At 35.2% G+C, this 14798-nt stretch overlaps 2 protein-coding genes across 2 annotated transcripts in view; both read left to right on the forward strand.

The window, feature by feature from the left end:
- Nucleotides 1-1489, forward strand: part of LOC132185198 (disease resistance protein Roq1-like) — a 47812-nt gene extending 46323 nt beyond the window's left edge. Inside the window, exon 3 of the mRNA XM_059599003.1 lies at nucleotides 1063-1489. Within this exon, the coding sequence (XP_059454986.1) occupies nucleotides 1063-1489 (427 nt within the window). The remainder of the gene's footprint in view (nucleotides 1-1062) is intronic.
- An 8489-nt stretch (nucleotides 1490-9978) lies between these two features.
- Nucleotides 9979-10851, forward strand: LOC132185199 (uncharacterized). Its single transcript, XM_059599004.1, has one exon. The coding sequence runs from the start codon at nucleotides 9979-9981 to the stop codon at nucleotides 10849-10851; it is 873 nt and encodes a 290-aa protein (XP_059454987.1).
- Nucleotides 10852-14798: the final 3947 nt, after the last annotated feature.

Raw genomic sequence — 14798 nt, forward strand, 5'->3', positions numbered from 1 at the left:
ATTAATTTTAGAACAAAGATTATTTAAAAGGTTAATTACAAGTAGACATTTTTAAATGTAAAATAGTTCACATGCATGCATGAAAACATGTGTATATGAGATGTACCATAATTAGAAGACAAAAGAACAATATAGAAGGAAGACAGCAAAGGTGGTTAGAAATACCTGTTTCCCAAATACATCCCGGATAAATTGGCCACTTCTTTTAGGGCTCTCTTCCACCCCTCCACCTTCATTTCATCATCGTTGAACTTTTTTGGAAGGTCAGTGAATGCTTCTCCAACCCTATTGGTCTGATGCCGTATTTCCGAAGGATTTATCTCATAGAACAGTGGTAGAACTAGTATCTCCCTTGTCTTTCTGCACTCGAGGATCTTCATCAGCTCGTCCAAGCACCATCAGGATGATGCGTAGTTTTTAGAGAGTACAATGATCGAAATCTTTGACTCTTCAATGGCTTTGACAAGTGCCGGTGAAATTTCCTCTCCGCTTCTAAGTTTGTCATCCATGAAGGTGTTGATTCCTTCTCGACGTAAATCAGTGTATATATGAGCAGTGAATGTTTTACGAGTATGTTCGCCTCTAAAGTGACGGAGCCACGAGCAGACCAATAAGAGCGATGGCCCCAACTAAAGCTGGAAAAAAAAAAATTAAGTCTAATATGTTTGGCTAATGGCCCCTCCAAAAATAGTCAACAACCCAACAATTAGCCTGTACGTGGTTGTGTGCACAAGTTCAAGTTGTTTCTCTTTAATGTAGTGGGTTTGCCATTTGCAGCAGAAAACTCCCACAAAGTTGGTCAAAGTCCACCTTTATAAGCTTGTTGCCATTGCCGACAAGTTTCTTTTTTTTCTTTAATATGACGCGTCGCAAGCATGTGACAACTTGCATTATTATCTTGACAAACTTCCATAATTAGGTAGGTATAGCTAGCGGTTCTGCATTTCTCTCTCAATTTTTTCTCCTAACTAGTACTCTTGTAACTTCGTCCATGGCCTTCCACACAGCTTCTTAGTCATTCTCTTCTTTCATATTTCAATGGGATGTATTCTTGAGTTTTAGAGGCGAAGATACTCGTAAAACTTTCACAGCTCATCTATACACAGATTTTCGTCAAAAAGGAATCAACACCTTCATGGATGACAAACTTCGAAGCGGAGAGGAAATTTCACCAGCACTTGTCAAAGCCATTGAAAAGTCAAAGATTTCGATCATTGTCCTCTCTAAAAACTACGCATCATCCCGATGGTGCTTGGACGAGCTGATGAAGATACTTGAGTACAGAAAGATAAGGGAGATACTAGTTCTACCACTGTTCTATGACGTAAATCCTTCAGAAGTACGGTGTCAAACCAATAGGGTTGGAGAAGCATTCACTGAACTTGCAAAAAGGTTCAACGATGATGAAATGAAGGTGGAGGGGTGGAAGAGAGCCCTAAAAGAAGTGGCCAATTTATCCCAGATGTATTTGGGAAACAAGTATTTCTAACCACCTTTGCTGTCTTCCTTCTATATTGTTCTTTTTTCTTCTAATTATGGTACATCCCATATACACATGTTTTCATGCATGCATGTAAACTATTTTACATTTAAAAAAGTCTACTTGTAATTAACCTTTTAAATAATCTTTGTTCTAAAATTAATTAAACTCGGCCGATTCTTTTGTTTTAGATGGGATAATTTGGTTAAATAACTTTTTCATGACTTAAAAAAAAAAAAAGCAAATCGAAAATGAACTTTCCATTTGTTGCGCACATATCGGGGTTGTTTGTCAAACTCCTCCCCACCCCTAAATACTATTCACTTCATTTTTTCAAAAAAATCAACATTAAAACATTTTATATTTATATCACATCATTTATTTTTTACTACTATTATAATAAAAAAATCCCTACAAAACAAAATTTTCTAGTTTTCAATACCACTTTTTCTCTTTTCTATACCAATTAATATTATTATTATTAATATTTTACAAAAGTATGAATAGTGCTATGGTGCATAACAAACCCCCTTAGAGTTATGTATCACTAACTTTTCTTTGTAGTCCTACTTTTTTAATTCATAATTTCTCTTCTTTTTATCTGAAGGTAACTCATTAGTTAGTATGTTTTGTTATCTTTTTGTATCGGTAGGAATGAACCTGAATTTCTTGACAAAATCATCGAACGGGTGAATTCAAAATTAGTTGGTAATACATACTTTAAAGTTGCCCAATATCCAATTGGAAGAAAGTCTCGTGTACAAGGATATGAAGTCGCTTTTAGATATAGAGAATAATGACAACACAAGCATGATAGGGATCTTCGGAACTGGCGGGATTGGTAAGACAACTCTTGCCAAAGCCATCTACAACTCGATTGCTTCTCATTTTGAAGATAGTTGTTTTCCTGAAAACATTAGAGAAACTTCCAACAAAAAGGGCCTGATCCATTTGCAAATTAAACTCATTTCTAAAATCCTAGGAGGTTCGAGTCAAATGGTTGACAATGTTGATCAAGGAATTACTTTGATACAACAAAGGCTTCGCTTAATAAGGATACTTCTAGTTCTTGATGATTTGGATCATTCAGACCAATTAGAAAAGATAGTTGGAAAAGGCAATTGGTTTGGTTTAAGAAGTAGAATCATCATAACAACAAGAGATAAACATTTACTAACTAAACATCAAGTTTTAACCAACGAGGTGAAGGAATTGGGTTACTTCAAAGCTCATAAGCTCTTTAGTTGGCATGCCTTTAATAGAGATAGACCTGATGATTATTATGTGAAAGTCACAAACGATGTAGTGTGTTATGCTGGAGGATTGCCACTAGCTTTGCAAGTGCTAGGCTCGAGTCTAAAAGGTAAAGATATCTTTTACTGGAAAAGTAAATTGGACAAGTACAAAATAATTCCTCACAATGATATTCATAAAAGACTTCAAATAAGTTTTGATGGATTAGATGAAAATGCAAAGAATATTTTCCTTAACACCACATGTTTCTTCAAAGGAGAGAATGTAGAATATGTCACAAAAATACTAGATAGTTGTGGTTTTCACTCATATAGTGGCATCGAAGAGCTAAACGATAAATGTCTCATAACTGAGTTTTTGGATAAATCATTGGTGATGCATGACTTGCTGCAAGAAATGGGTAGAGAAATTGTTCGACATGAATCACCCGAAGAACCTGGCAAGCACAGTAGATTATGGTTTCATGAAGATGTTTGTCATGTTCTAGAAGAAAATATGGTAAGAATTATGTTAAAAATCCCTTTAAATTTTACTTTTGTTTCTTTTTCAAGAGTTAAGCAACTAGGAAAATATATATTTACAAAATAACAATATTGCTTTAAGTTAGATGGTTATCTGACTTCAAGGGTTGAATATTCATGTAAAAATTGTGATGTTCACAATAGAAGGAGAACATGTAAGGTTAATCCCACCTTGAGAAAAAAAAAAAAAAAAAAAAAAAAGTCCCAATGAGAAATTCTAATTAAAAGTTATACTGAACTTTATAAAAAGTTAAATATAATTCTTGGAATTTTTTTTTTTTTTTTTTTTGGTAAAAACACATTTCTCAAAACAAACTACGATAAAAAAAAAATACAAAAAATAAAAATAAAAAATACATTTTACAAAAAATTAAATACAAAACTTTTAGGGAATGTCCTACAACTTCATAATCGAAAATTTTGCAAACGCATACTTCTAGCTATTTAAAGTGAGAAGGTTGGTCTTAACAATACATACATACAACCTTTGTCAATTTTTACAATTTTTATTAGTATCTCGCCTTTTCTTTTATGAACAAGTAAGGGTAATATGTAAATATAAATATAACATAAACATTCATTTTGAGAATGTGATCATCAGTCACTTTAAGGCATTCCAAATTACTCATTTTGAATGATTGGATATACAGGATAACATAATTGCAGAAGGTGGACAAGATGAAGAACATCCTCACTATCAAGTTGCAATAATTGTTGGAGTTTACAGTGATGGTAATGAAATCTATTGTCCTCATGGAGATTACCATCAAACTTGCTATGGATCATTGCGCTCTGATGAAGTATGGTTGCATTCCTATGTTCTTCCATAAGATTTTAAGCTAAAGAGAGGAGATAATCTTCGAGTTTGCTTAAGTATTTTCCAGTATCATACAAGTTTGAATTTTATATCTGTGAAACATTCAACGTTAGTGTTCTTTAGAAGTTGCGGATTGCATTTGGTATGAAAGCATGAAGAAAAAGCGATAGATTTAATTCAACCTTCAAATAGATGCCATGATGATGATGATGAATGATGATGGCAACTTGGAATCCAAATTTTACCCACAACAAAAGCGACATTCTTCAACACCTAGCACTTAGAATTCGTATGAAGAGAATAATGTAATTAAGGTGTGATTTACTTATCTCTTTTTCAAATCCGATTTTCTTACCCCTTTTAAATTACTATTGCTTTATTTTTTACGGTCTTGTTCGTGCTTTTATATATAGTTTTCTGCTTTACGATTTTGGAGGCATAAATTCATCAGCAATGAAAACTAGTAAATTCTTGACCTACTTGGCATATCTTTGGCTTTTGTGTGTTTTGCGGGACTTGGACAATCTGGCAGGCAACTCACATGTTGTAACTTCTACTTCAGATGTCACGTTAGTGATTTTACTCGCCATAGCCTCTCTTTATAATTCTTTTTTTATTTATGTTTTTGTTTTTTGTGCAAGTATTATGCTCTTTTGGCACTTCTTAATCATGGCCATGCTCTTTTATAAGATTGGAGTTAACCCGATATGAAATTTTGCTAATTGTTGAGAAAGGAAATTATTTCCTTTCTTCAAGGTCTAGTTAGATTTTCTTCACAAATTTTTTTTTTTCTGTCTTTCTTTATATTTTTGTTTTTTTAAAAAAAAAAAAAATTTAAGCAACAACTACAAAGAGAAAAATAAAAATAAAAATAAAATTAGCTTGATAGAGTGACACAATATAATAAATGGAGAAAGAATCATATTATCTATATGTCAATTAACCAATGAATGAGTTCCATGACCATTTATATTTATTACAGAAAAGCACAATCATCATTCTTAGTAGGACACAAGTAGGCCTCCTAAAATTACTCCAATTACTAAGCCAAGAAAGACTCTATTTTTTCATTCCTCAATTGAAGGAATGTAGGCGAAATGAGAATTTAAGGCCATTACCTTCTTCATCTTTTTTCATTTATCATGGTTTTTCTATCATCTTCTCAAATGAGCATTTATGTTCTGAAATGAATTTTTCTACTTTATATAAGACCTTATTGTTGTGTTCATCTCCACATAAATAATCAATGTACTTATCGCTACGACTTAAGAATTTTGCAAGGACATGTTTAAGGATGTGGAAGTGGGTGCTACTTGCAATCGATTTTGTAAAATCTCTAAGTGCATTAATAAAAGATTAACCAAATCAAATTCCTTTAAACTAACCAACATTTTTCTGTTTCTTTGGTGGCAGAGTTTTGATTATTGCTGCTAGGGACCTTTCCTTGGTTTTGGATTTCAGTTGATATTTTTTCCAGCCCCAGTATTATTTTCAAGTGATTGGGCAATATGTGAAGATTAAATAGAAAGTAATCCTCTTTCAATTTCTACATGTGTAAACCTTGGTTTTTATGTTCTTTCTCTCATTCCCTCATGTTTTCTTAATTCAGTTACCCTTTTGGCTAAAACTCTGTGGTTCTTGGTAAAGATCTTGAAGAGGAATTTTGAATAGCAGAACATATCCCATTACTATTTTAGTTGTGCAGTGCTGGTGTCTAAACAATTGACAAATCTGGCCGTTTTCATCTTGAGAGAATATAAAGGGCTATGACTGCTGTGACAATTGACAAATCTGCACGAAATCATTAACAATCACTGAAGAATGCAGGAAGATCACCCACATGCATATCATGTTTCTCACCTGATAGATTTTCCATGTCCTCTTCACTTCCATATAGTAGTTTCTCCCATGTTAGTATATGCCGTATTGGAGTATCTTGGAATCAAGTGGATGCCCTTTTACACATTAAATTAGTACCTCGGTTTATTATATTTTATTTTTTATTTTTAGGATACGTGGCATATTTTAGGACTGGCATGTGAGAGATTAACGAGGTGTCGATTTTGTATTTTCCCATAGGTGAGGTACTAGATTTGACTGTTTTGGAAACCTAGAGGGAAAAAAAAAAAAAGTACAAACCGAGGTACTAAAAATATACTTAACCCTAGTTTTTATAGTATGGATGCATTGCTAGAGATGATGCAGAACCTGCACCAGACGACAATACCCATTACCCACTTGGCCAGCCCAAGTAGCTATTGCAGGCCTAGAAGCCGACAATAGGGGCTAAACGGATTGGGCCTAAGCCAAGGGCCTCAGTTACATAAAGAACACTAGGAATATTTACGGGGAAGAGGATAACCTGCTCCAGGGATAGAGTCAAAAAGTTTTATGAGCAAGAGCCAATGTTTTGTAACATATGTTACAATCATTATTTTTTTAAGCAGTTGGTTTACAAATTCTTCAAAAAAATTTACCGTTAGACATTAAAGCTTGTTCCTTATTTTTATGACAAAAAACTAAATCAATTTAATTGGTTTTTGCGGTTTTGACCTGTTAGTCATTAACAAGTTTTTATTATAGTTTAACCATTTGATTATTAACAAATGTTTTAAGGTTTTTTGATGTTATGACCGTTTGGTCCGTAATTGCCTTTGGTAAACTATTGAGAAATATTGAGGGACACCAACTTTCTCATATTCCAAGCACCCTTACCTTCATCAAAACTGCCAAATAGCACGGAAATCGGATGGAATAGTGGTGTTGCGGAACCACGTAAGAATTTGATGATGATTGCTATCCCAATCAATGGGGTGAGTAAGGAAAGCTTCATCAATTTAAGTAGCGCCTTTAATGGGCTCTTTGGCATCCCCTGTCACATAAAACAAAAGCTTGCAACCTTTAAGAAAACTACACATAGATTGGGACCGGGCATCTAGAGATTTGAGTCATCTACAGATTTCAAATGCAAAATCAAAGTGTAATTTGTGCCATCTAGAGTGTAGTTTGCGCCATCCAATATAGCCTGAACTTGATAAAGAATCACGTTTTGTGCCATATGAAATCAGGACGAAAAGAAAAATAGAAAACACCTTGCCAACCCTTGCAATAACAGTCAAAGTCAATATTCAACCATCAAACAATGTGGTCAAAGTCAACGGTCAAGTCAAGCCTAACAAAGTGCTGGCATGGCAGGGTGCTGATGTGGTAGAAGTGTTGACGTTGCATAGGTGCTGACATGGCACTAGGGTTGACGCTACACTAGGGCTAACGTGGCCTAGAATTGACATAGCGTTAGGGTTGAATGCCACATGGCGAAGTGTAAGGGGAAGCTCTACCAGCACGTGGCTGACGCACCAAGGAGAAGGCTGCACGTGGAGTGTATTCATCACAAAGATAGAACTACAACACGTTAGGGCTCAGACGGCGGTGTTCTCGGTGGACTAAACTTGGCGGCGGCGGACATGTGGTTTGGTGCTATGATTGAGGTAATTGGATCACCGTGTCGGCAAGAAAGAATTGATGTGTTGGCAGAAGGTTACAAAGAGACAAAATTGTTCCTTAATTCAACAAAAGGCCCACCAAATAAAGGTCCTCCAAGAACAGCCAGTAATAACGGATATGTCCCTTATCCAAAAATTATAGCAGGACCTACATACCCTATTGGAGTTGGAAGATGTACACTAGAGGCATCGAGCCAAGGTAGATTTGTTGAAGTTTGGGGACCGTAACACCAAATTTTTTCATGCTAGTGCGAACCAACGACGCTGGAACAATTTTATTCATATAATTACTGAGGAGGAGGGGTAAACCTTTGAAGAGCCGGAAGAAATAGGTGATGATTTTGTTTATTATTTCACTAACCTTTTTAGTGCATTTGTTCCTGGAGACGCTTCACAATGTCTTGCAGCTTTGGAAAGGAAAATTACCCCAGACATAAACAAGGAGTTATTGAATGAGTTCACAATGGATGAAGTAAGTCAGGCTTCGAACCAGATGGCCCCTTTGAAAGCTCCAAGACCTAAAGGTTTTGCACCTTGTTTTTTTCAAAAACATTGGGCAACTGTTGGTGAACAGCTCAGCCAAGCTGTATTATTTTCTTTGAATAATGGTATTCTTAATAAAGAGTTGAATTCGACATATATTGTTCTTATCCCAAAAATCACCAATCCCACTTGTGTGACTGAATTCCGGCCTATAAGCCTATGCAATGTGGTCTATAAAATTATCTCAAAGGTTCTAGCAAATAGATTGAAGAAAGTTTTACGTGAGATTATTTCCATGAATCAGAGAGCATTTATCCCAGGGCGTTGGATAACTGACAATGTACTTGCTGCATATGAAACATTACACACAATGCAGTCAAGAATGTGGCGGCAGAGTGGATTTATGGCTATTAAGCTTGACATAAGTAAAGCTTACGATAGGGTGGAATGGGGGTTCCTTAAGGTGGTAATGCGGGCACTTCGTTTTGATGATAAATGGATCGAGCTCATTATGATGTGTGTAACTACGGTCACCTATTCGGTCATGGCTAATGGTACTCCGACAGGTCAAATGCGCCCATCACGGGGTATTCAACAAGGGGATCCAATATCACTGTATATATTCCTTATTTGTGCCAAAGCCCTTAGTGCTCTCCTTCGCCAAGCGGAACAACAAGGAGTCTTAACAGGAGTCCCCACTTCCAAAAAGGCCTTAGAATTAACCACCTTTTTTTTGTAGATGATAGCCTACTTGTTTGTAGGGCATCGATACAACATTGGCATCGGATGACTGAGATTTTGAGGTTATACGAGGCGGCATCTGGGCAGAAATTGAACAAAGAGAAGACTTCAACTTTTTTTTTTCAGCCAAAACACCTCAAATGAGGCCAAAAAAGAGATAACTAAAGAGGCGGGGATTCCAGCCATACAGAGGTATGACAAGTATTTGGGACTCCCAGCCTTGGTGGGCAAATCTAGAACTAAAGCTTTTTAGAGTATTAAGGATTGAGTTTGGAAAAGACTGCAAGATTGGAAACTGAAGTTCCTGTCCCAAGTAGGGAAGGAGATTTTATTTAAGGCGGTTATTCAGGCTATTCCCACATACAGCATGAGTGTATTCCTTTTACCAAAAGGGTTGTGCAAGGAGATTAATACACTTATGCAAAACTTTTGGTGGGGTCAAAAAGAGAGCGAAAATAGGATCTATTGAATGAGTTGGGCCCACATGGGAGTGTCAAAACAGAGAGGTGGTATGGGTTTTAATGATTTACTAAGCTTTTTAATAAAGCATTACTAGCAAAGCAAGGTTGGAGATTGTTGCAATTTTCGGACAGCTTGACAACCCAAATCATAAAAGCTAAGAACTACCCAGGGTCAAATTTTCTATAGGCAAGCCTAGGCTCAAAGCCATCTTTTGCTTGCCAAAGCATTTTTGGAGCTCGGGATCTGCTCCATGAAGGTTTGATTTGGAGACTCGGCAATGGGCACTGCATCAGAATTTGGGGGGATAGGTGGATTCCGAACCCAACTACATACACGATCCAATCTCCACCTAAGAAACTTGATCCTAGTGCTACGGTAAAGGAACTGATTGACTCAAACACTGGCTAGTGGAAACAAAGCTTGCTTCGGGAACTCTTTACACAAGAAGAGCTGTTCGCCATTAACTCTATACCAATCAGTGCAACCACACAACAAGACACTCAAATATGGAGGTGCACAAATACAGGGAGTTTCACTGTCAAGAGCACCTACCATTTAGCCAAGGAGTTGGACACAAACAGACAACCTGAGAGCTCAAGAAAGGTGGGGGACAATGTTTTATGGAGAATATTGTGGAAGCTTCCCCTAACAAATGCAGAAAAAAATTTCATGTGACGGGCAAGCCAGAATCTTCTTCCAACACGAGAAAATCTCCTTATGCGAAAGGTAGTTCCGGACCCCATGTGCCCTATATGTAATAATGAAGTAGAGACAGTATTGTGGGACTGCCCTTCTGTGAGAGATGTGTGGGTGGCAAGTCATAGGTTTCTACAGAAATTTTCACATGATGGTCCAGATTTGTTACAGGTGGCTAAGGAGATTTTGAGAAAATATGGGCAGGATCTTCTTTCCACTTTCATACGGACAGCAAGGAAGATTTGGCTTAGACGGAACAGTGCTGTCCATGTCGATGAATTTACCCATCCAAACAGAATTATCTTGGAAGTGGAAAACCTTACAGAGGAGTTTTCACGTCTCTTTGACACAGCCCAAACACGCATGGCTGACAACACTCCCTCACCAGAAGTACCTTGGATGCAACCGCCCCTAGGTTGGTGGAAAATCAATTGGGATTTTGCAATCGATAAGTCCCAGTGTCAAACAGGGATGGGGATGTTAGTAAGGGACCATACTGGAATGGTTATATCAGCCAAGTGTCTCACCCGTACAGGTAATCTAGACCCGACAGTTGGGGACGCTTTGGCGTCCCTTTATGCAATACACTGGTGCCAAGATTTAGGGGGGAGGGCTATTATCTTAGAAGGGGACGCGAAGCAGGTAGTAGAAGCAATAAACTTTGACGTCAACAACGAAAGCAGATATGGACACATTGTGGAGGATATTCGCCAAACTCTACAAACGTTCTCAAGGTGGCGATGTGCTTTTGTAAACCGGAATGCAAATATTGCTGCTCATGGATTAGCTAAGGGGGCAACAAAACTTGTCATGGATAGGGAATGGAAGGGGGAAACCCCGAGCTGTATCTGTGATATTATTGAGAGGGAGAAAATTACTCTATCTCAAGATTAATTTATGAAAGTTACAAATTTTCCTAAAAAAAAAAAAAAAACAATATTAATTTGTACCTATCTTAAGTAACAAAATTTAATTGGTATATGTTGTCATATATTAAGAGATATATTCAAACCCATTAAAATTTTATAAAACTAGTTAATGCACTTATCTCTTATATGCAATGCTTTCACTATATATGGTTATATATATATATATATATATATATATATATATATATGTGAGTGTGTGTGTGTGTGCGCGCGCTTTATATTCTTTAATTCATGGGTATTAATTAATAGTAGGTGTTATTAATTAAAGTGATATAGTATTAATACATATCACGTTTTCAATATTGTAGGAATATTAATACATATATGTATTATCTTAGTTTTACGTATATAGTATTTTTTTTTTTTAAATAAGTGATCATATAATTGTTTTTCTTATTATTTTCAATATATTTTCTTGATGTGTCAAATGTAACACGACATTAATTTCTTGACGTGTCACATTTTGACATGTCAATAATTATTGACATGCCATTATTTCACACGTCAAAAATTAATTAATTAATAATATTAATTGTTTGTACCTATATTAAGTTACAAAATTTAATCAATTGGTGAACAAAATTAGATAACAGTATTAATTGGTACATATATTAAGTAACAAAATTTAATTGGTATATGTCATCATATATTAAGAGATATATTCAAACATATTAAAATTTTATAAAACTAGTTAAAGCTCTCTTGTCTCTTATATGGAATGCATTCATTATATATGGTTATTATATGTGCTTTGAATTCTTTAATTTATGGTTATTAATTAATATTCGGTAACAAAATATATACGGCTATTAATTAATAATTGAAATTATGCAATGGTTTCACTATATATGGTTATTATATATATGTGCTTTATATTCTTTAATTTATGGCTATTAATTAATAGTAGGTAACAAAATATATATGATTAATTAATAATAAAAATTATTCAATGCTTTTATTATATATATATGTGTGTGTGTGTGTGCGCGCGCGCGCGCTTAATTTGTATTCTTTAATTTATTTTGAAATAATTAATATTAGGTAACAAAATATATATGGTTATTAATTAATAAAAAAAATTATGCAATGTTTTTATTATATGATGACTTTCTTGACGTGTCACATGTGGCATGTCAAGAAATTCTTGACATGCCACATGTGACACGTCAATAATTTATTGATGTGTCTACTGTACACACGTCAAGAAACCTCATCGAAAAGGTGCCAAACCAGCGGAACCCCTTTTTCGTTTTTTCTGTCCTTTTCCCTCCTCTTTTTCTTTCTCCTCCCGTGTGCACCCACAGCCTTCCTTTTCAAATAAGTTGACATTTTTTTTTTCTTTTCCTCTTCTAAATGAGATCTCTTCCTTATTTTCTTTCCTTTCTCCTTCTCCTTTCAACTGATTTCTTCTCCCAAATTCCTTCTTTCTGCTTGTCTTTCGGTTCTCACTTATATATATATATTCTTTTCGCTTTTGTTTTTTCTTCTTCTTCTTCTTCTCACGCCCACCTCTTGTTTATAGCTTAAACAACATAAAAGAAAAGAAGAGAAGGAACCTGGAAGAGAAGAGGAGAAAAGGTGAAGAAGAAAGAGAAATGGAGAGAGAAGGGAAAAGGTCTGAATATTTGGGGATTTTAAGGTATAAATGCTTGAATTTGAGTTATTCTATATCTATTAGCCTCTTATATAGAAGTTCTTTTTTTTCTTAAATTTGCTAACCCACTTTTAGATTTGTTCTTCCACACTATTTGGGGGTTTGAAGTATTTTAGAAATTTCTACCAGATGTTTAGAGATCGGAGTACTTGTGTAGTGAATTCATGATGAGATTTCGGGATTTTTCCTTCAATAGTTTGATATATATATGGGTGTTCAACATTTGTAGGGATTTATATGGGTTTTATGATTTTTTTTAAAAGAAATTATTAATTTTTTTTTAATATTTTTTTAAACTTTAGTGACGTGCCACTTTTTGACACGTCAATAATTTCTAACATGTCAATAATTTTTTTGATGTGCGACCTTTTGACACGTCAATAATTTGTTGACGTGTCAGATATTGACATGTCAAAAAAAAATTTTGCCGTGCCACTTTTTGACACGTCAATAAATTATTGACGTGGTGAAACTGCAACGTGAAAAAAAAAATTTTAACGTGCCAATTTCTGACACGTCAATAATTTTTGACGTGTCAAAATTGGCACGTCAAAAAATTGAAATTTTTGACACCCGCCTTATTAACCTTTGACACACGTCAATACTACCAAGTCAAAAAAGGTTTCTGACGTGTCAGTATGCTTGACACGCCAAAAACTATTGGTCAACAAAAACCCCTTTTTTTTGTAGTGAGAGCACCTTGAAGTGATGAAACAAATTGACACTTGTTATCTGCGAAAGAAATTTAGAAAACAAGAAAAGAAACAAAAACAAAGATAACCTAAACTACGACACAAAAACTAACACTAATTGATTGTAGATCTTAACATGCACGATTCTCTATTTCATCTTTTTCTTGTCTGTAATCTTCCAACACATCATGCTTTTATAGTCATTCGCAGCATCAAATGACTTACCCCCATGGAAAGTATCAAGTTTTGATGGGTTTATCACAAGAAAGTCATTCTTCGATATTAAATGTGCATACTTGTCTGCCATTGGCAAGGGTTTTAATTTAACCTTCGGGACATTCTCACTTGACGACAAAAGATTGAGCTCATGAGGTGGTAATTCAATTATAGGCTTCCATACATTTACCTCTAATCCATGTGTAGAGTCATCACAAAAAATAAAATCACAAGGGTTAGTCAAGCAAGAATCTACAATGTGACCATTAATTAAGCACTCAATATATTTTCGAATCATATCAAATCAAACAAAGTAAGCATTTGATATAAACAAAAATCATAATGAGTCAAAATAAACTTGTCACACAAAATTATTCTCAAATTAAAAAGCATCCCCAAAATGTATAAATAAAAAAACATAGAAAAGAAATAACTTGAATATTTAGAATAAATCCCTAAATACTCAACAATAGTTGCATGAAGCCCTCTGCTTTGTTATTTTCTTTTCTTTTATGCCGTATGGGCTCTTCTCCCAGCCAAGACGGGCGTTGTGGCCCTTCTCGTTTTCAAAATTATAAGAATCCTTTTATACAAGATTTGTAGTCGGTCTTGACCTTCAGTGTGGCATGTGGTGTCTAATTTCTTCTGGCCAAATGGACGATTTAATCCATTTGTAAAATAAACTTCTATCTAAGATCCTAGGTGACGTAAGTCTAATGATTGACAATCTTGATCAAGGAATTACTTTGATACAATATATGCTTTGTTGTTAGAGGGTACTTCTAGTTCTTGATGATGTGGATCAATTAGTCCAACTAGAAAAGTTAGCAAGAAAAGGTAATTGGTTTGGCTTAGGAAGTAAAATAATCATAACAACAAGGGATAAAGATTTACTTCGTGCACACAGAGTTGATTCAGTATACCAGGTGAATAAGTTGGATCACAATGAAGAACTTCAACTCTTCAGTCGACATGCCTTTAAAAGTGGCAAACCTAATGGTGATTTTATGGAACTCACTGAACATGTAATAGGTTATGCAAGGGGCCTTCCACTGGCTTTTGTATTGCTAAGTTTGGATCTATCTAGTAAAAGCTTGCATGAAAGGAAAAGTGCATTGGAGTGGGATAAAAGCATTCCAAATAAAAAATAAAAATAAAAAATCATGATATACTTAGAATAGTTTATGATGGGTTTGGATCTATCTAGTTATGCAAGGGGCCTTCCACTGGCTTTAGTACATGTAATAGGTTATGCAAGGGGCCTTTCACAGGCTTTAGTATTGCTGCGTTCGGATCTACCTAGTAAAAGCTTGCATGAATGGAAAAGTGCAGTGGAGAGGTATAAAAGCA

The sequence above is a fragment of the Corylus avellana genome, chromosome ca6, assembly GCF_901000735.1.
Source record: "Corylus avellana chromosome ca6, CavTom2PMs-1.0".
NCBI lineage: Eukaryota > Viridiplantae > Streptophyta > Magnoliopsida > Fagales > Betulaceae > Corylus > Corylus avellana.

Bases quoted from the DNA above. Each gene is read 5' to 3' on its own strand.
- LOC132185199 (XM_059599004.1), top strand. From the start codon at position 9,979: ATGCGAAAGGTAGTTCCGGACCCCATGTGCCCTATATGTAATAATGAA.